At 43.4% G+C, this 23,248-nt stretch overlaps 1 protein-coding gene across 8 annotated transcripts in view; it reads right to left on the reverse strand.

Annotated features, from left to right (window-relative positions):
* The window catches only part of nrg1 (neuregulin 1), a 158,201-nt gene that overhangs the window by 26,288 nt on the left and 108,665 nt on the right, over window positions 1–23,248 (reverse strand). Inside the window, exon 1 of one of the 8 annotated variants that reach the window (XM_021601646.2) lies at window positions 17,546–18,904. The exons of 6 other annotated variants lie outside the window; for them this stretch is intronic. In XM_021601646.2, coding sequence (XP_021457321.2) covers window positions 17,546–18,212 — 667 coding nt within the window. In that variant the 5' untranslated portion in view covers window positions 18,213–18,904. Of the gene's footprint in view, window positions 1–17,545; window positions 18,905–23,248 lie in introns of those variants that run through there. One more of the 8 variants, XM_021601648.2, reaches the window with a different exon arrangement.

Below are 23,248 nucleotides of genomic sequence, written 5' to 3' on the forward strand. Positions count from 1 at the left end.
ACCACCCCCATTACCATCAACTGATAGCTATGCTGCCATTTAATACAACAACCACCCCAATTACCATCAACTGATTTCTATGCTGCCATTTAATACAACAACCACCCCCATTACCATCAACTGATATCTATGCTGCCATTTAATACAACAACCACCCCCATTACCATCCACTGATATCTATGCTGCCATTTAATACAACAACCACCCCAATTACCATCAACTGATAGCTATGCTGCCATTTAATACAACAACCACCCCAATTACCATCAACTGATAGCTATGCTGCCATTTAATACAACAACCACCCCAATTACCATCAACTGATAGCTATGCTGCCATTTAATACAACAACCACCCCCATTACCATCAACTGATAGCTATGCTGCCATTTAATACAACAACCACCCCAATTACCATCAACTGATTTCTATGCTGCCATTTAATACAACAACCACCCCCATTACCATCAACTGATATCTATGCTGCCATTTAATACAACAACCACCCCCATTACCATCCACTGATATCTATGCTGCCATTTAATACAACAACCACCCCAATTACCATCAACTCAATCTCTATGCTATTTCTTATCAAAAGAATGTTGGATTATCAAGAGACTCTTAATGATCTGAACGATGAAGCCATATCTTCTCTGCAAATGTTAGGACAGATTTATTAAAACATAGTGCTAGACTCCCTCCCAATGCCAGACAGACGTTTCAACAAATGGTGAGCAGAGGGGTTTCTTGCAGGTTTTGGCTAACCACTGGGATCATTAATCAAACAAAGTAAGGGGTGCTGACAAAGGCTGAGTCCCAAAAGGCACCCCTATTCCCTACATAGTTCAATACTTTGACCAGGGATCTGTATAGGGAATAGGGTGAAATTTGGGACGCAGGTAATAAAACGTGACATATTTAACAAAGTGTGACTGGCCATGATGGAACGGACAGAGCTACGGCATCAAACTTTTAATGAGGATGTTTTCACAACGCTTGGTTGAGTGTCCTGTCAAAAAAATAATGAATAATCTGGAAAGACACGGCCTGACTCGTCGACGCTTACACCAACGTTGGCGTGACAATCATCACTGATCCATTAGGGTTTGTTTTAAAGGAATGCTTTGGGAGGGAACACACACACAACCCTGTCACTGTTTGATTAGGGTTTGTTTTAAGGGAATGCTTTGGGAAGGAACACACACACAACCCTGTCACTGTTTGATTAGGGTTTGTTTTAAGGGAATGCTTTGGGAGGGAACACACACACAACCCTGTGACTGTATGATAATGGTTTGTTTTAAGATAAAAATTTGGGAGGGAACACACACACAACCCTGTCACTGTTTGATTAGGGTTTGTTTTAAGGGAATGCTTTGGGAGGGAACACACACACAACCCTGTTTGATTAGGGTTTGTTTTAAGGGAATTCTTTGGGAGGGAACACACACACACAACCCTGTCACTGTTTGTGCAGCAAGACCACCCTCTCCTCTGATGGACCAGTCCCCTGTGTGTGTTTGGCAGTGTGTGCATCTGGTGAGGACAGATGACCAGCAGGCTAGGTGTGCCTCTCTGTGTGTGTGTGTTGTCAGATGATTAATATCACCACAGCTAGGCCCATGTCTACAGGGGAGGGAAACCGACGTTGGCTGACGTGGGACTACACAACGATGACGGATGGTACTATAACAAATTAAACATCATGGTGATGTGGTTCAACTGGTAGAGCATGGCACTTTCAAAATGTCAGGATCGCAGGTTTGATTCCTGCTGGGGCCACACATACAAAAATGTATGCACTCCCTACTGTGCCTTTGGATACAATAATGTTCTAAATGGCATATAAAAATATTCACATCCTTATAAGGAAATGTTTCCTGTCAGAGATGGAGCCTTGAGGCAAATATCTTCCAGTTCAATAAATTGCTTCTAAGCGTGGAGTTTAAAACGCTGGGCTGGCTTGCATTGTTAATGCAGCCTGTAGCTGTAAATCGCAGTCACTTGAAATTCCAGTCAGAAAAAAAAAAACACACCCAGAAGCAGGATTCTGATTAAACTAAAAATACTGTTTTCTGAGTTAATTTAGACCCATTCTTTCAATTTCACACCATAACTAATGATGGTGAAAGGAAAAGGGATTGGATAGCCATTTCAACGGCTGTTGACAGACTGCGACAGACCCCCCAATGTCTGTTTAGCTTATACAATATTTATATAGTATTTGTCCTGTTACCCACATGTACAAGTGTAACAGTATAAATTTAGACCGTCCCCTCACCCATATCCGGGCGCAAACCATGGACCCTCTGCACACATTAAGTCACCCACGAAGCATCGTTACCCATCGCTCCACAAAAGCCGCGGCCCTTGCAGAGCAAGGGGAACTACTACTTCAAGGTCTCAGAGCAAGTGACGTCACCGATTGAAACGCTATTTAGCGCGCACCACCGCTAACTAGCTAGCCGTTTCACATCCGTTACACAAGTTTGGAATTGAAATTAGTTTTTTTGCATATCCCCGCCCCTGGAGCAATTGGTGTTAAGTGCCTTGGTCAAGGGCACAGCAAATTTTTCACCTTGTCAGCTCCGGGATTCAAACCACTGACCTTTTAAATTACTGGACCAACTCTCTAACCTCAAGGCTACGTGCTGTTCTTTGGTGGCAGATATGATTAATTACACAAGTACATGTGAAGACATAACAATAAGTACATGTACACTGTGTAAGTGATGAACATTCATCATAATCCTTAGCAATGCCCAACTAAACATTCTAGAAACAAACCCCGTGTTACCTATATATTTTAAAAATGGCTCCTTAAAGTGAAATTAGCAGCCTCAAGGAGAGTATTATGCTATAAACATTTAATCTCGAGCCAATCGCTAGCTACAACATACAGAAAACTTGTGACATGCTTGTAGATAGAGTATCCTATCCACAAACCACATCCCTTGGGTATCTGAGCACCAAATGACCTGCTTATCTGCTCTGTTAGAGAGGAAGCCCATTGTCTCAGACCACGTCCTGTGTGTGTGTGAGACTACTCCTGGCTATTAGGGTCTCCGTGCTTGGAGCTACTCATAGGTTAGCAGTGCGATCATCTGACTTAATTAGCAGTGTCACCTGATTGGCTAATTACTCTCATGCGGTCTTCTGTTAATTTCCTGTCAGGGTTTTGTGTACAATGATGAGGAGCCTCATCATATATTACAGCTGTTGACAAGGAATTGGTTTGCGTCCTCCCACACCTGAGAGACTTTGTACAGGCAACTACGAATGTCTGTTCTGATGAGAACAAACGCCGACAGCCACTCCATAGACATCACTTGGAATGCAACAGACTTTCCACAGAGTCCTATTTTTGTCAATGCTCTAGCTCCTCCGACAACAACCTCATCTCAGGTCTATGAACCCTGCACGTGCTGCAGATGGATGCCTTGGCAACAGCGCAGCAGTCCTCCCAGCCAGTGTGTGGAGGCCTCCGGGGCTGCTCTTCTACCGGCAAGCTGTTGAGTCATTAGGGAGACCGGCCAACCTGATTGCTCTCTTTATTCTGGCCCCGGGGCCTCCACACAGCGCTGCTTCCTGTTTAAACATACTGAGGCCTCCCTGACTTGACAGATTTGAACAAAAGGATGGCTCTGAAAAACCAACGGGAGTCTACAGAGTCAGCTGGGGACGAGCTCAGAGGAAGGCATTGGGAAGAGGAGCAGTTTGATGGTTACTCAGCTTGGGGGTTTTGTATGCCCTGTATCGTCTAGACTCAGCAACGGATATAAATGGAAGAAAGGCTGTGAAGGATGACAAATCGACATAACTGAAAATCTACATTTTACAACTAGATTTCAGGTTTTTCAGAAATCCCAGGTGAACAATTCCCAGAATAATTAAGGAATAAGTAGGAAGGGCACCATCCAACTGGGAAAATGTCCAGAATTGTTCAATCGTAGATGGGAGTGACCGAACCTGAAACTGTCAAGGATTAAGTGGATAGCTTTGCTCTACTGTGTATCCTTAAATCCCCCCCATGACTATGCTCTTTGTAAAACCATGCATTTGGGCACTTCCAAAGCCCTGAGAGAGCGAGAGACACTTTGAATATAGTTGTATGATAATTAGGGACTACAGTAGCTGAGCCAAGAGGGATAGTATTGCAAGGGTATTGATTTGCCTTAAAATATTCCCGTCAATGATTAAGTGGCCACCTTTGCAGTAGTAATTAATTAACCCTGGCTCCAAAGTAAAAACTGCCCATTACAGGAAGATATTTAATGGTCTTTAAATGCTAATCCATATTGTCATTGAGCAAACTTGTCTCAAGGCTGAAGGGAAATCTTAAAATATGGCTGGCCACTTACATCCTTCATATATATCAATTCAATTTAAGGGCTTTATTGGCATGGGAAACATATGTTTACATTGCCAAAGCAAGTGAAATAGATAATAAACAATACAAATTTTTTAAATATTACACATCCAAAAGTTCCAAAAGAATGAAGACATTTCAAATGTCAATATATACAGTGTTGTAATCTCTGCTTGTAGGCAGAAAATGAGGATTCAGTTAGTTTCAGTCTAACATCCTGGGTTCAAAGGACATGGTAACCTTGATCTTGGGCTTGATGTGGGACATTTTGAATGCATCACCGTGAATCATGCATGGGCTAGAGAGGTTGTCCAGGTCCACCATTGTTGCATGATGATGATGATGATGTCAGGACTCTAGCCTCTCCCGCTCCAAAACTTGCATTAACATGCCCATCACCAAAAATGTTAAGAACATTTTGAGAACACATGTTGTGGATATGGGAACCAATCCCATCACTCTTTGCCATCTCTGGATTAGGTTGAAATCCCGCTTGATCTACAGGCCTGACTAAACTGGATGAGTTGACTGTCAGACTGACACCCACTGTCCGTCCCTATGCTCCATCTTCCTCTGACCCACGGTCAGACTGACACCCACTGTCCGTCCCTGTCCTCCATCCCCTGAGGCCTGAGATGGATTAGACTAGGGTCATGTGGCAACAGGGGTCATTATGGCAACACTGAAACCGGAGTAAGAGGATTTCACGGAAATGAATGGTATATGGTCACAGACCTAGCTTATCATCATGATGATGCTTTACTCTTATTGAACTAATTAAGTTGATTGAGAGCACACTCATTTACAGCAAATTGGGAAGAGTTGCATTGGGGACGTTAGGTGCTGAATGAGCTGATCTGAAGCCAAGAATTGCTGCACTAATAAAGTTGTCAAATGTTATTTTTTAAATAAAGTTTGTTTCGCGGAGCTTTGGATTTTAATGATGAACTTTTCCAGCACTTACTTTCAGATGAAAAACAACAGGGTAATGGAGGCTGAACCACGAGGGGATTGTGTTAATGGAGTGACAGGGGACTTCATTTAAGAGGCTGTGTTTGATGAAAGCGATTCAGACAATCAGAATGTACTTCTTTGTGCGTGGGCCCCTGAACATATACAGATTTAAAATCAAGTGAGTGATGCACACGGGGGAAGAAAACATGAGTAATAATATATCTCTGTACCTATTGATTGAGGACTGCTGGGCGTGCAGCAATAAAACTAGGAACGGCATCTGTTCATGAATCTTCCACTTAAAAGATGCACTACACAGAAATCGCTCCGCCATTTCCAGGTTACTAAAATGCTAAATATTTTGCCTAATTTCAGTTTGTGTGACAAAACAAGCAAGTATAGTGTAGAGAATCATTGTACCATCTAAAGCTCTGAAATATTTTTTCCATAACCAAAAACATTGTATTTTTCAGCTGTTTGATGCTAGTGTACAAAACCGAAAGTAAAAGACTCGAAAATGAAACGTAAGAACGGGAGGCATAGAAATAGCGCATAAAGAATATATATCTACCGCTTCTTAAGACTTGCTTTCGATGAGAACGACAGATCTATAACACACATTTCTATGTCAATTTTGGTCGGGTCGCCCAGAAAGTTAAATATTGCAGCTTTAAAATCTAAAAACACCAAGACCTGAGGGTACATATTCCTTCTTATCACAAAACTGAAAAGAAACATGAATCATAATTCTCCTTGAAAAATTCAAAGCCATATCCATACTTTAATTTCTTGTGGTCAAGTCAACGGTTACTCGTTGGCTTTGTACATCTTCCTTGTACATTCATAACAGCAACAGAATGAAGCATATGGATACAATGTTAAAAGAGAACCTGACTAATTTATTGAAAAATAGTGAAGTCCACTATGGAGCATGATGGAGTGCTTTTATCAACAAGTGCCCTTGTTACATCCTTGTGTTTTTTTTATTTTACCAGGTAAGTTGACTGAGAACACATTCTCATTTACAGCAACGACCTGGGGAATAGTTACAGGGGGGAGGAGGAGGGGGGAATCATGTAGAATAATACCATACAGGCCTGGGAGAATTCAGATTGCCTCAGTTTCTAATGACACATTATCATTTACATTAGGCAGTGTACCAAAAATAACAAGATTACCATTTCAAGGGCATGCAATTGCAGCATAAATGCACAAAATGCCCTCTCCCGCTTTAATGTATAAATACATAGTGTAAGAAATGACTAGGGACACACAAATAATTGTGCTGCCCATGTTCTGTGTCAACCCCCACAAGAAAGCCAAGCCAGGAGATGTTCATAGCTGTGTGGCTGAGTCGAATGTCCTCATGTCAATGGGCTACTGTGGACATCCACAGAAAGGCAATAAAAACGGACCTATGACTATGGACAAATGCTAATGACAAACCGCTAATCGTGGCTCAACATCAGATGGAGCTTTATGCCAGACAATAAACCTGAGTGATCGTTATCGTTACCACACCAGGGCTACGCCAACATTAAGCCCAACTCCACATATCTACCACGCATAAGGAGAATGTTCAGAACAGTTTTGCCACTGACAAGTGAGAGAGGTCATTTCTCTCAAGGTCAAAGCTTCACGGCGGTCACGTTTCAGGAAGGACAACAAAGCAAAGACAAGCGAGTGTAATCCCTAATGGTCAAATGTCAATTCTGAAGTACTTTAACCTCCATGAGATTCCGTAGAAGATCACTGTGGCGACGTATAGAAGTATAAAAAGGTTTGAAACATACCAAGGGTTAAAACAAGACATCATTCACCAAAAGCTCATCAAGCTTTACAGACACCGCCTTTGTCCATGACGCATGAAAAGGTTTTTCCTCGACTGACGTCAAGCCTGTGTCATCCCTGACTTCACACTGCTGGTGGTTGGTTACCTGGGCATTGTTTATTCACGTTGGCCTCACTGGGGCTGTTCATCGATTTCAAAAACACCTATTGTACAACCTCACACATACTGTATAGACTTGGGCGATATACCGTATATACTGGACGGTATGATTTTCAACACTGTTTAGGGGGTGGGGGGGGGTGGGGGGGTGCTACGCCACTGCTTATTGTCATAACGTTAAGTATAACTATATAAGAAGTCTAATTAAATCCAGTTCAGCACTCCAGCTATGCTAACTTGCTAGCTAAGTGGCTTGATGTCAAGATCAAGCTTCTTGGTTACAGCAGAGACATGGATTGTGTGCCATTCAGAGAGTGAATGGGCAAGACAAAAGTGCCTTTGAACGGGGTAAGGTAGTAGGCGTCAGGCTCGGTTTGTGTAAAGAACTACAGCGCTGCTGGATTTAAAAAAAATTCTCAACAGTTTCCCGTGTTTATCAACAATGGTCCACCACCCAAAGGACATCCAGCCAACCTGACAACTGTGGGAAGCAATAGAGTCAACATGGGTCAGCATCCCTGTGGAATGCTTTCAACATCTTGCAGAGTCCATGGCTCAACGAATTGAGGCTGTTCCGAGGGAAAAAGAGAGGGGTGCAACTCAATATTAGGAAGGTGTTCCAAATGTTTTGTACACTCAGTGTATGTCTAAACCAATAAGAATCTATTTTCCATTAGCATCCCGGTTTAGCCCTCTTGAATCAATGTTGTCTGCCAAACATGGAAATAGCATTTTTATTTTTATTGATTAGCCTAATAATAGATTGCGTGTGCATCATGTCTGCATCCAACAATGCAATGAATCAAAATTAAAAAGCTGTGACTTGCTCTCATCCGTCTCTAAACATAGAATCCATAGAGTCTTCACTTCAATTGACAGAAACCGATTAAACATGGAGGCAAATCAGATTTGTCAGGCAGAAATGATAAAAGTAATTGGCATGAAATTATACGAGTCCGGCTTGCATTATACGAGTACGCCTGCATCATTCAACGGAGTGACACTTAATTTGATTCTTAAAACTCCGGTCCGTACACCACATCGTGTCTTCAAGGATTACCTTGAGGCATTTTTGCGTTCACAGGCAACTTCTGGACTCATTAATATGCTATATACTGAATCCACACTTCAAAATAAGAAGGTTAAGGAGTTAACAGATAAAAAGAAAATGCCCGACTGTAAAGGAAAGAGAAAAACGAGCCCGTGCTCCAGAGGAGTCTTCAGACGGTCAACAATGGCACCGGAGAGACTTAATATCCCCGTCTTCTCCACAGGTGTTGTGGGCACTGAGGCAACTCGTATGGGGAATTAGCGCAAAGCTCATCAACAAGGTGGGAAGGAGCCCAACAGAGCACAGTAGGAGTGGGAAGACCAGGGATCACACACCGCACAGTACTAAACCTTGGACAGTTTGCACGGCTATCCTGCCCCCACAAATAAGGACACACCAACCATTACGGTGAGCAGGGGGCTATTACACAGAAAGGGCCTGTCATAAAACTCCACTCACCGGTGCGTCAGAATTCGGCGTTGTAACATCACGTCGTCTCAACAGGTTCCGCCAAGCATAGCTAATGATAGTTTCCATTTTACGCCTTGAACCCGTGTGTGAGCCTTTCAGACAAACAGACTGAGTGATTCATCCACTCAGCTTTTCTGACAAGGGTATAGATGAGAGAGAGACTGATGGAGTTTAGCTCTATAATAAACTACCCTAGTGGTTTTACCGTCTCACTATAATCACCGATAATGTTACTCATGGTATTTATTGGCATTTTAATGTCTTATTTTTTATGGTGGGCTCTGCAACGGATGCAAACTCATCGATATTTTGGCATCTTTGTCAGACTGCATTTCATACAGGCCCCAGTGAGACACATTGTTACAGTAGCATAGTCTAAATCGTTATCTGGGCGTTTTATGATTGCCAAAACACTTCAGTAGTATGTGGAGAAACAGCACTGCAGTCATGTGAAAACTGCATCAATGTACGGGGATGTGCAAGGAGACTATGGTGGGAAAGGACATGTTCACTTTGGCATAAGAGGCAATAATGAAAATGACATGATACATTGGGCTGTTGGCCAGAGTCCAATAAGACAAAATGGCTTGAGAATGAAACTGGGCTAAACAACGTGTGGCCATCGGTCTTCGTGACAGGGCCACACCCAGTGGAGCCACTACGGTCAGATCCCAGAGGACAGTCTGGTACGAGAAGGGATCCAAACCAGATTGCTAACGGTTGCATTCCACACCTGAGCCATTTGTCTCTTACTGGCAACACTGAAGGTGGAAATACAAGTACTATAGTCTGAAACCAAGTTTATGACAAAGGTACAGTGATTGAGGTTTTACATGGTCTTTTTGCTGACATATCACAGTAGCTGATAGATCCTATTTCTTATGGTCAAGGATTTGGTGACAATCAGAAGTCCTTCAGAAGCTATGTTATCGAGTACATTTGAAGACCATTGACTCTAGATGCCCATCCAAGCCCTTGTCTTACCATTGGTTCATGTAGTGCTAAATAGGTGAGATAAATCACAAGGTCTGGGTACGGACCTGAAATGTATTCCCATTTAATTAGCTTGAACAGAGGGGGGAAAATGGCCTTAGGGGAAAGCCCACAATCTAATATTTACAGTTGCATGACAGCTGAACCCCAAAAAATATTCAGTCGGGAGAACTTTTCACAGATTTGTCCCAAATACAATACGTCTTCCTGCCAGACACAGTTGGTTTCTATGTAGACAGTTGGTTTTAAACCCTCTACTAGCTGACCTATGTATTAATAATTTAGGGTAGACACCGCATGAGATTTTCACAACACCTCTGAGCAACATCCAGAGAGCCTTATCTATCCGTCAGCTAAAAAGGCACTCAGGATTGAGGATGGGGATTTCTGGTATTACCTCAGGTTCAGCGTAGAGGCCAACCAGATGGGACATCATTAGGTAATGGACCTTGTTTGATAAACAGCACAACGGATGCACTTTCATCAGCAATTAAGTATTAAATCATGGAAAGGAACCAACGTAAGTTCTAGAACCTTAAAAAAAAAAGAATTTACACTTTTTCGGAAGTAGAATTGCCTTCATTCAGAAGTGGGAGGAGCTTATTTGATTTGCAGCGACGTCATCCAAACCGGAGGGTTCCTAAATGGACAGACACAGGAGAGGTGAGGCATTACAACGGGGAGGACTTGGAAGAGAGACTGTTTTAGTACTTGCTGAGTCACTTAATGGGGACGAAGGAACGCACAGAGAGAGCCATTACAGTCATCCATTTTGAATGGAAAATGGCGGCAGTACCTTCATTGATGGCAAAACTGCCCAGCTGTCACGTCATTTTAGCCTAATTAAATTAGATGCTGTCGCCTCAGATGGCCTTTCGCCATAATAATAATTAATTCATTAACCCCTTAACCCCATTCAAATGCTCCCTCTCGCTACCTGGTTGTATACTGGACCATCAAACACAATGCTCAACACCCTCGTAAAAAGACAGACGGCCATATGTGTACGTTTGACTGTTTATAAAAGATCAAATAAAATAAAGAATACAATACAAAATAGAGGGCTATTAAATGGATAAAAGCAAACTGATTAAGACATTGTTGGTTTACATTGACTCAATCTGCTTGTTGGCTATGATACCAAATTTCATAGTCAGTCAAAGGAATCACTGCATTTTCTCGGCATGCCAATTTGCATTGGTCGAAAGCACACTGCTGTCTGCAGAGAATTTATTCACACTTAAGACATGGTAGAATATGTCACACCTTCAGCTTGTGATGTCATGGAGGCTTCCGGCCGAAGGGACAGAGGGATTATGTCAGTGGCAACATGCATCTCTTTCTAATGCATTTCCATGGCATCCCACAAGACAATATACATCCTGGCCATGACATCTAATTAGCTCTGCAGATGGGGCTTGGTGGCGGTGAGAATGACTGCTGCAAGACCACACATACAAAGCAGGCCTTTTATAGGCCAGGGAAAGAGAGAGCTGCTGGCCCCTGAGGAGAGGGGGATAAGCTATTGTCAGGCCACTGCAAGATCTTTCAAAAGATGATCTACACCCAAACCTTGTCCCTGCATGCCATACGAGCCAGAGGTCTTCCTCTGTGAAATAATATCAGCCTTTTGCATGTCATTTAAAATCAGTCACCACAGTGCAGAGCCACTGATTAGCATGTTAACAAACATCTCCATCTCCCATTGTTGAGGAATAAATTAAGAGACTCTCGTGGAGATCCACCAATAGACTGCAAGAGGATTTCCGCTAAATGTGTCAGAGTAATATTCTTGATAGTGTCCTACTTAATTATAAATCTGAGTGGAAAAATGAGACAACTTTACATATTTTATATATATAATTTAATGAAAACAGAATAAATAAATGGTATATTTCTGGCATAAGGTATTACAGTAATTTGAGAACCCCTACAGATAGTCAGCCTCAGAGTCAACTATAAAATATGATATGTTTGCTTTAGCTGATCATTACAATTACGTTAATTATACACAATGCATTGTTTATTTATTTATTTAACAAATTCTTATTTATAATGACGGCCTACCGGGGGGCAATGGGTTACCTGCTTTGTTCAGGGGCAGAATGACAGATTTTTACCTTGTCGGCTCAGGGATTCGATCCAGCAACCTTTCGGTTACTGGCACAACGCTCTAACCACTAGGCTACCTGCTGGTTACTGGCACAACGCTCTAACCACTAGGCTACCTGCTGGTTACTGGCACAACGCTCTAACCACTAGGCTACCTGCTGGTTACGGCAGAAATATAAGACGTTATTTATTCTGTGTTTTTAGTAACTTTTATGAATACAACAAGTTCTCATTTTCCTACTCCTCCTCAGCGCTTTATAATTTAAGTAGGACACCCATCCACAATATTACAGTATAACGTGTCAGAGACACAATAGGAACTGTGTTGTTTCCATTCTAAGATGATGGGAAGAGCCCATTGATATCTCATATGGAGACATCTGGATTGCCAACAGAATGAAAGCCGTTTACGGTTTATTCAGTATGAGCTGACAACTCACTAATTGCCATGTTGAGATATAATGATAATGGTGTGAAAGCGGCTGGTAGCTTAGCGGTTAAGGGCGATAAACAAGTAACTGAAAGGTCGCCGGTTTGAATCTCCGAACCCGACTAGGTGAGACGTCTGTCAATGTGAGCTTGAGCAAGGTGCTTAACCCCAATTGCTCTGGCTAAGAGTGTCTGCTAAATGACAAATGTAAGAGGTAGATCTGGAAAGCTGTTGTTTTTGCAAGCTGCCAGTTCCACTGGTAATGTCTAATAGTAGTTTATGTGTCGGGGGGCTAGGGTCAGTTTGTTATATCTGGAGTACTTCTCCTGTCCTATTTGGTGTCCTGTGTGAATCTAAGTGTGCGTTCTCTAATTCTCTCCTTCTCTCTTTCTCTCTCTACCTGACATGATGACTCCTTGCTGTCCCCAGTCCACCTGGCTGTGCTGCTGCTCCAGTTTCAACTGTTCTGCCTTATTATTATTCGACCATGCTGGTCATTTATGAACATTTGAACATCTTGGCCATGTTCTGTTATAATCTCCACCCGGCACAGCCAGAAGAGGACTGGCCATCCCACATATGCTCTCTCTAATTCTCTCTTTCTTTCTCTCTCTCGGAGGACCTGAGCCCTAGGACCATGCCCCAGGAATACCTGACATGATGACACCTTTCTGTCCCCAGTCCACCTGACTGTGCTGCTGCTCCAGTTTCAACTATTCTGCCTTATTATTCGACCATGTTGGTCATTTATGAACATTTGAACATCTTGACCATGTTTTGTTATAATCTCCACCCGGCACAGCCAGAAGAGGACTGGCCACCCCACATAGCCTGGTTCATCTCTAGGTTTCTTCCTAGGTTTTGGCCTTTCTAGGGAGTTTTTCCTAGCCACCGTGCTTCTACACCTGCATTGCTTGCTGTTTGAGGTTTTAGGCTGGGTTTCTGTACAGCACTTTGAGATATCAGCTGATGTACGAAGGGCTATATAAATACATTTGATTAATACTAGAGAACAAAGATGTGCTGGATGGTCCTGTGAGGTGTAGCTTCACAGTACCACTGGTAATCTCTAATACTAGAGAACAAAGATGTGCTGGATGGTCCTGTGAGGTGTAGCTTCGCAGTACCACTGGTAATCTCTAATACTAGAGAACAAAGATGTGCTGGATGGTCCTGTGAGGTGTAGCTTCACAGTACCACCCGTAATCTCTAATACTAGAGAACAAAGATGTGCTGGATGGTCCTGTGAGGTGTAGCTTCACAGTACCACTGGTAATCTCTAATACTAGAGAACAAAGATGTGCTGGATGGTCCTGTGAGGTGTAGCTTCACAGTACCACTGGTAATCTCTAATACTAGAGAACAAAGATGTGCTGGATGGTCCTGTGAGGTGTAGCTTCGCAGTACCACTGGTAATCTCTAATACTAGAGAACAAAGATGTGCTGGATGGTCCTGTGAGGTGTAGCTTCACAGTACCACTGGTAATCTCTAATACTAGAGAACAAAGATGTGCTGGATGGTCCTGTGAGGTGTAGCTTCACAGTACCACTGGTTTATCATTGTACTAAAACGTATACTACGTTTTGCTATTGACATCCGATTTTAAGTCAAGGAGAACATCAAATCAAATCACTGCCTAGGTTAGGGAAGACTAATATTACCAATCTCAGCCAAACATCATATCTCAAGGTCATTGTAGAGAACACAAAGACTGAAGATCAATGTCAGGGAGGCAGCACCCAACACTGTTTCTGTTTGGAATCGAGAAAAACTGCAAAAAACTCCACCCAGGTTAAAGTTCCCATGTAGTCAAAAGAATTGTAACTTTGAACTTTGAACTTCTGCAAAGCAGAATATAAAAAGGCTGAATTGTGGCTATTCAGCAGATCAGTAAAGTAATGAAGCTTGTTGATATGGAGCTGAGCTTAGGCCAACTTATAAACTAGCTCAGTGGAAACTATCTAATACCCTGGTGCCATTGAATTATGAAAAGTAATCCCATCTCACAGTGGTCATATGAAATGCAACTACTTTTTATTACACACACACTTCTTCCTCTCCACACTCCCTCTTCCAGTTCTTCCACTTCATGTCATTAACATTCAGTATATTACGTAATGTAATCATGCCTATTTGCGCTATACGGCCAATATACAAATGGCTAGGGGCTGTTCTTACGCACTACGCAATGTGAAGTGCCTGGATACAGCCCTTAGCCGTGGTATATTGGCAATATACCACAAATCCCCGAGGTGCCTTATTGCTATTATAAACTGGTTACAAATGTAATTAGAGCAGTAAAAATAAATGTTGTCATACCCATGGTATACGGTCTGACATATCACGGCTTTCAGCCAATCAGCATCCAGGTCTCAAACCACCTGGTTTCTAATTAACATTAAATCTCAGTGGGATACATGGAGAACAGTATGTATGGAACAGTGAACACTACGGGTACCACTTCGGGTCACGGAGGGCGACATCGTGGTATATCAGCTCTTCTCTATGAGCCACAATGATTCATGTGGAAATGGGAACAGAAAATACATACTGCAAAAGTCTATTTGGCTCGCTCAAAACAAGATGGCTTCCTATACCTACTGCCTACTCAGTTCTGGCCTCTATGGGGAATAACTCATTAGCTTGGCTTGAGATTCATGTTCTGCTGTGCTACTGTAAATACACTGTTTCCTGATGAGACTGTGTTGAGAGGATAGCCGAAGGGGCAATTTACCCATGAAAGGCTTTCTAAAACAGAACAGGAAGGACCACTGGGTGTGTATGGGTGTTATCTGTCAAAGTGAGGCCGAGACCCTTCTGTTCTGTGAATGCACTCCAAATCGAGTTTTGCTGAGAAAGTCATATTTAATAGAAATAACTAAAAATTATACAGAACTCGAGTGAAGAAGTTACCTTAACTTAAGGCTAAACCAAATTAGCAAGAGAATTGTGACAATGGGATGAAGACAAAACGAGTAGTTCCTAACATTTCAGTTCAGCCCAAACCCAAATGGAATGTCAAATGGATTGCTATTAGGAAACATCCAATGGGGAAAGAAAGTGCATTTAAACATTAGATAAAAAAGGATGCACCGATTGTATTGTAAAGGTACAGTCAACCAGCGGAGCATGCCATGTGTTTCAAACAGAGTCATTTTTAATACTTTCTTTTCAGTGAAAGTTTTTGCAGAACAATTACAGGTGTGTTGTAGGTGGTCTCATACACACATGCAGTCATTTAGGAATGTCTGGCAGACAACTTTGATACACCTCCACATAGACTGACATGGCATCCGTATTGGCATATTCGTTAGCTTCCTTCCCGTTTTCTAATTTGCTCAATGTGTCGAAGGCAAATTCGAATCACTATCACTTCTCCCATGCTTCCTGGTAGGACAGCTGACCTGCTTTCTTGGTATTGATTAGGTCTGAGATTACCAAAGCAGGCGATCACATTTCCAATTTAAAGCCCGAACAATTGATCATGCAGCTTAAAAAGGGGAGAACATCTTGCCTCAGAGCAGCCCTCGATTCTACTAATGCGCGCATATGAAGCAGACACGCTACATTGGTCTTTCAATTTCTAAAATGTGCCTTCGCTGTCGTGGAACAAGCCAATTTGTATTTATTTAATTGAACCTTTAACTTGGCAAGTCAGTTAAGAACAAATTCTTATTTACAATGGTAATGAGTTATTGTCATCAAGGCATAACCCCCCCCCCCCCCCCCCCACAAGAAAACCGTAGTTTGAGTTACGTGCATACTTCTCAAGTTAGGATTTGGCCAGCTGTGTGTGGTATGGTAACCATCACTAGTTCTAGATCTCAAGGCACATCAGTGAACAATCGTCAAGTGTGAATGAATTACTCTGGAGACTAATTTGCATGAGGAAATGCACCTAGGGAAGGAAGCCACAAAGAACCACAATATCTCCCCCAACTCACTCAGACCCACACCACCCCGTAGACTCAGACCCACAGCCACACCACCGAAGGTCAAATATAAAAACCATCAACCTGACTGAAATGAGGACAGCCTCAATTAAAATCTCACGGGGAACAGGGAATAAAGCTGCATGAGGACAAAAGTACCGGTAGAGTCTGGCAGCTTTCCAGCAGTTATAACTCGGCGGCTTGCAAAGTCATGGTAGAGAGACGCTTAGCAGTCAGATAGCATTACTGGGATTGTCTTTCTCTGTGGCTCAGAGATAGAGGGGGAATCAATTAGTCTCCAGCAGGCTCTGACCTTGAAATGGAGCTCCGGTCTGGCAGGAGGAAGTCCCACTGCACCGCAGCATTTAGTTTTAGGAAGTCGTGCATCATCAGCTATTGATTTTTCATATTTTCTGGAAATTACTGGAAATCATGAGGAAGCTAGCATTGGGGGCCCTTTGGCTGCTCACTTCCTGGTCAACATGGGCCAATTTCAAATATGCAGATGAGAACATATGCATTCTGTTTGGTGAGATGCTAAGGGAAATAAGAACCAGCATGGTATCACGACGGTTTACTGCATCGGATGTGGTGTATGGGACAGCTATGGTAAGGGACAGCTATGGTAAGGGACAGCTATGGTAAGGGACATGTTTATGCAGTAGCAACTAATGTTTTATCTTATTAGCACTAACTGCCTGGGGTGGTTTTGAAACTGAGTTTCTGTTTCTTACACACACTGGTAATTCTTCAGAAGCTTTAGTCACGGCTACTAGCGCTACACTTCACAGCATGTCTGCTTTCAGACAGAGGGCTAAGCAACATGTACTATTATTCTCAGCATAGAGTTGTACAATAGGAAAAGCATCACGTTTTAAAATGCTTTAAAAACATGTCGAGGTAATGACCTTTTTGGGTTGTGTATTGCCGTAGGGTACACTGGACTATTTCACTGAATAGTATCACATGGATGTTTCCTTTCTGCCTGCTGGTACTCAATATGTTAACGTGCACCATCACATTATGCGTCTCCCTTAATAAAAGACACGTGCTTACTGTAGTTAATAGTTTTGCGTTTGTCTTAACCCGACACCAAAGTTCAGAATCCTTTCTAGATTAAACGTCAAAAGGCTAATGTAAGAGCAGAAGAATTTGACAGTTACATGTGTCAGGTGACACAGTTCGATACAACAGATCAAACATAATGTATTTACTCAAGACAAGAGTCAACTGTGAGAAAACTAAAATACATAGGAATTACAAAGTGTGGCGTACTTACAGAACTTCGGGACAATAATGTCATTAGATTCCACAGTAGTTTGGGAGTAGGTTGATTTTCCCTTGCTCATTGGTTTTAGGGTGGTAGAGGGCCCAGGCTGTGTGGGCGGGCCCGTGCGGTACCTCAATGCAGAGGTAGGGGTGTACTGAGTCACTCCGGTGGGTTTTCCCTCTACTATGACCTCAGGCTGTCCTGTGGTGGTGGTTGTCGGCGTGGGGACGGGGGAGGGGTGGGGAAATGACAATGGCAGATCCCTTGTGGGGTCAGCATAGATGGGGTCTTGTCCTCTGCGATCTGGGCCCAGGTGGGTGGGCGGCTCGTACTCAAAGATTTTGTCCACAAAGACCCACTTGAGGCCGGCGGTGCAGAGAGCCAGACTGAGCAGGCAGGCCAGGATAGGGAGGATGCAGATTTTCTCTGAGCGCAGGCAACCACGCACCTGTTCCATCTCTAAGCACACACAGCAGGTCCCTGCCAAGCCCAAGAATCCCAGGGGCCTTGCTGGTTCTCCATCGACACCCTCCTCCCCACCCTCACCACCTGCTGCAGACTCCGCCTCCTCTGGGGCTTGTCCTGGATCAGCGCAGGAGAGGGTGGGGGATGATGATGATTTGGGAAGGACGACCAGCCCGGCGGAAGAGTCCACCGCCTCCACTCCTTCAGTCATCCTCCCTCGTGCTCTCTCTCTCTCTCTCTCTCTCTCCCCCCTCTCTCTCACACCGAAGGATCTCTGGACGCCTGTACTCAACTCAAAGAGCACGGCAGCTGGCTGGTATCGTAAAGTGTGTTGTCCATTATCAGATCACAGTGGTGGGGGTTGGTGGGAGATGGAGGATGCTTTTCACGGCAGTGTGGGGTAACCTTGTTAGCGTCTGGGAAGTAAACCGACAAGACTTCCGTACCGGGGGGAAAGAGATTGTCTTTGCAGGTTTGCTATCACAGCATTCTCACGGGAAACGTGTACACACGAAAACAAGTCCAGAAATAGAAACATCAAATTCTGAGCTACAACAAAAGTAGTTTCTTCCCTTAGATCTCTTGCGTGGTTCAGTTCCCTGGGCAGGACGAGTAGTGCGCTCACTCACCTGGACTTGAAGAGTGGAGCCGGCTGCTGTGTGAACGCTATTGGCAGGATGCGGCTACAGATGGGACAGAGCAGACCGGCACTGCAGTGGCAGGAGCAACATGCCGTCTGTCTGTCTGTCGGTCTGTTTGTCTGCTCAAGCAGCAGCCTAGTGGGGCTGAATCATCAGGGAGCAGCAGGTGCCCTTCCTCTCAGCAGCGCCGGAGAAACAGATAATTAGTGGAGAGAGAAACACACTCGTACATCGCGGAAGGAGAGACAATTCAGGACACTCCCCTTTTCCTCCTCACCACGACACTCCTCGCTCTCTCTCTCTCTCTCTCTAACCCTCTACCTCTCTCTACAAGGGCTCTCCTACTCTAAGGTATTGTCCACGCACTCTTCTCAGGCTGCTACCAGTCTGAACACAAAGCACACAGCTAAGCAAGTTCGTACTTGATCCAATTAGGGGGAATGGCAACGAATCACAGTCAAACAGAAGGCTCTGGCCTCTCTCGCTCTCCCTCCCTCCAGCGCTCTCTCCCTGGACCATTGATTATGTTAATACAAAAGGGTGTTTTTTTTGTCAAGGGGTGGTAGCCAGTGAAACAGACATTTGATCCGTCCCAAGGGAACTGAGCTATTGTTTTATGGCTCCTCTCAGAATCTTCCTTCATTGGAGTGAATGAAAGGGGGAAAAAATGACTGAAGTAATATTTCAATCATTGTCAAACTTTTGGTTTATTTTTCAATAAATCACATTTACTGCTACGACGCTTTGTAGCCTGACTCAGGGGATAAAGGACAACGTTAAGACAACGTTGAGGCACCATCGAGGAACTGACACCTAGTAGCGCTGACTCGAGATAAAGGACAATGTTAAGACAACGTTGCGGCACCAGAGGAACTGACTCCTTGTCGCGCTGACTCGAGATAAAGGACAACATTGAGGCACCATCGAGGAACTGACTCCTTGTTGCGCTGACTCGGGGGATAAAGGACAACGTTAAGACAATGTTGAGGCACCATCGAGGAATTGACTCCTTGAGGTGTATCAAGAGTGCGAGAAAATCTACATTTTATTCAAACATACATACAGTGGGGCAAAAAAGTATTTAGTCAGCCACCAATTGTGCAAGTTCTCCCACTTAAAAAGATGAGGCCTGTAATGTTCATCATAGGAACACTTCAACTATGACAGACAAAATGAGAAAAAAAAATCCAGAAAATCACATTGTAGGATTTTTTATGAATTTATTTGCAAATTATGGTGGAAAATAAGTATTTGGTCAACTACAAACAAGCAAGATTTCTGGCTCCTCTGTCCTCCACTCGTTACCTGTATTAATGGCACCTGTTTGAACTTGTTATCAGTATAAAAGACACCTGTCCACAACCTCAAACAATCACACTCCAAACTCCACTATGGCCAAGACCAAAGAGCTGTCAAAGGACACCAGAAACAAAGTTGTAGACCTGCACCAGGCTGGGAAGACTGAATCTGCAATAGGTAAGCAGCTTGGTTTGAAGAAATCAACTGTGGGAGCAATTATTAGGAAATGGAAGACATACAAGACCACTGATTATCTCCCTCGATCTGGGTCTCCACGCAAGATCTCACCCCGTGGGGTCAAAATTATCACAAGAACGGTGAACAAAAATCCCAGAACCACACGGGGGGGGGGGACCTAGTGAATGACCTGCAGAGAGCTGGGACCAAAGTAACAAAGCCTACCATCAGTAACACACTACGCCGCCAGGGACTCAAATCCTGCAGTGCCAGACGTGTCCCCCTGCTTAAGCCAGTACATGTCCAGGCCCGTCTGAAGTTTGCTAGAGAGCATTTGAATGATCCAGAAGAAGATTGGGAGAATGTCATATGGTCAGATGACACCAAAATATAACTTTTTGGTAAAAACTCAACTCGTCGTGTTTTGAGGACAAAGAATGCTGAGTTGTATCCAAAGAACACCATACCTACTGTGAAGCATGGGGGTGGAAACATCATGCTTTGGGGCTGTTTTTCTGCAAAGGGACCGGGGCGACTGATCTGTGTAAAGCAAAGAATGAATGGGGCCATGTATCGTGAGATGTTGAGTGAAAACCTCCTTCCATCAGCAAGGGCATTGAAGATGAAACGTGGCTGGGTCTTTCAGCATGACAATGATCCCAAACACACCGCCCGGGCAACGAAGGAGTGGCTTCGTAAGAAGCATTTCAAGGTCCTGGAGTGGCCTAGCCAGTCTCCAGATCTCAACCCCATGGAAAATATTTGGAGGGAGTTGAAAGTCCGTGTTGCCCAGCAACAGCCCCAAAACATCACTGCTCTAGAGGAAATCTGCATGGAGGAATGGGCCAAAATACCAGCAACAGTGTGTGAAAACCTTGTGAAGACGTACAGAAAACGTTTGACCTCTGGCATTGCCAACAAAGGGTATATAACAAAGTATTGAGATAAACTTTTGTTATTGACCAAATACTTATTTTCCACCATAATTTGCAAATAAATTCATTAAAAATCCTACAATGTGATTTTCTGGATTTTTTTCCTCATTTTGTCTGTCATAGTTGAAGTGTACCTATGATGAAAATTACAGGCCACTCTCATCTTTTTAAGTGGGAGAACTTGCACAATTGGTGGCTGACTAAATACTTTTTTGCCCCACTGTAGTCACACCAATCATAATCCACATGAGTGTGTAATGAACAGACTATTATTACATGTTGCCAAAAGCATTACCAGTGGGCTTTAATTAAAAGTCTTAAGTATATAATAATTAAAATCAGAGTTAAAGCCAGAAGAAAGACACATTCTATTAAAATAACCCAGTAGGGAGTCGTGGGTCCATCACCATCTAGTTACACTCATTATGAATACAGTTTTGTCATAGCTGAACGTGGTTCATTGTTCAGACTAGAGGCCAATTTCACAGCCTGGAATGCTGTGATCTTTTATCTAAATTCAATATAAAACATCTTAATGTTTCCAGCTTCGGAGCGTGTCTGTGTGGGGAAAAAGGGCTAGACGTCTGACCTTTTCACAATCCAGTCAAAACAAAAAAGGGATTGGGATGTAACCCCACTAAATCTGGAGTCCTAAACCCAAAGTCATTAGCGCTAAAAGATCCCCTTCCCACAGGGACTCCTTACGGTACCTTCAGATGGATAAAACTCAGATGTGATACCTATCTACGAAGTCAGACCACTCATTACCATAAGACTCATCTTTAGTAGACTACTTTACTTCATACATGTATTACCACACCAAGTTAAACAGAGACCATCTCTTAATATGCTTTACTTTGAGTCACACACACACACACACACACACACACACACACACACACACACACACACACACACACCTCACTTTAAGTTAAACAGTTTGGGACAGGCTGAATAGTAAAACGCAAGAACAATATCTTGCTAATCATTGGGACAGAGAAGCAGTTCAACAGATCAGCGTCTTACCATTCGGGAGCACAGCTCAGAAAGGCACAATACATTCTACATTTACTACACCTATGGCTAGTTTGTCACACGGCCCAGGCGTATTGGCTTTGGCCCTCGAATCACGTCTGCCACAATGCAAGAGGAGCTGGGATTACTGTTCACAAAATCCACACTTTGCATGTCTGGCTTTAAGCACAATCTTCCAACGGTCCTGAGCAGCGACAGCTAGATGTGGAGAAATCCCCCAGTGAGCTGTTAAGACCCCCCCCCCCCCCCCCGGTGCTAATAGGCTGGGAGGACAATCCAAAGACTAACAGTCTGAGAGAGAGCAAACAAAAGAGGGGGAAGTTTAACCAGAAGAGGACCACGGTCAGGTCAATGACACACTTCCTATTGACACACAAATGACCCTCTTCAATCTTCAAAAGGAATTAATACCAGTAATAGCATCTACAGGACAGTATAGTGGCTTCCTGTCAAAAGGATACTCATCATGTGATTCTATACAGTACATTTATGCTATTTAAAAAGAGATGCTTGATAATAAATAAATAAATAAATAAATAAATAAATAAATAAATAAATGCCATTCAGCAGATGCTTTTATCCAAAATGACAGTCATGCGAGCATACATTTTACGTATGGGTGGTCCCGGGAATCTAACCCACTATCCTGGCGTTGTAAGCACTATGTTCTATCAACTGAGCTATAGTGGACCACACATTTTTTTTCAGAAGTAGTTGGCGTGGAGAGAGAACAGAGAAATAGTCGGCGTAGAGACAGAAAAGAGAAATAGTCGGCGTAGAGAGAGAACAGAGAAATAGTCGGCGTGGAGAGAGAACAGAGAAATAGTCGGCGTAGAGACAGAACAGAGAAATAGTCGGCGTAGAGACAGAACAGAGAAATAGTCGGCGTGGAGACAGAACAGAGAAATAGTCGGCGTGGAGACAGAACAGAGAAATAGTCGGCGTGGAGACAGAACAGAGAAATAGTCGGCGTGGAGACAGAACAGAGAAATAGTCGGCGTAGAGAGAGAACAGAGAAATAGTCGGCGTGGAGACAGAACAGAGAAATAGTCGGCGTAGAGAGAGAACAGAGAAATAGTCGGCGTGGAGACAGAACAGAGAAATAGTCGGCGTGGAGACAGAACAGAGAAATAGTCGGCGTGGAGACAGAACAGAGAAAT

This window comes from Oncorhynchus mykiss, chromosome 5 (genome assembly GCF_013265735.2).
Source record: "Oncorhynchus mykiss isolate Arlee chromosome 5, USDA_OmykA_1.1, whole genome shotgun sequence".
NCBI classification, from domain to species: Eukaryota; Metazoa; Chordata; class Actinopteri; order Salmoniformes; family Salmonidae; genus Oncorhynchus; species Oncorhynchus mykiss.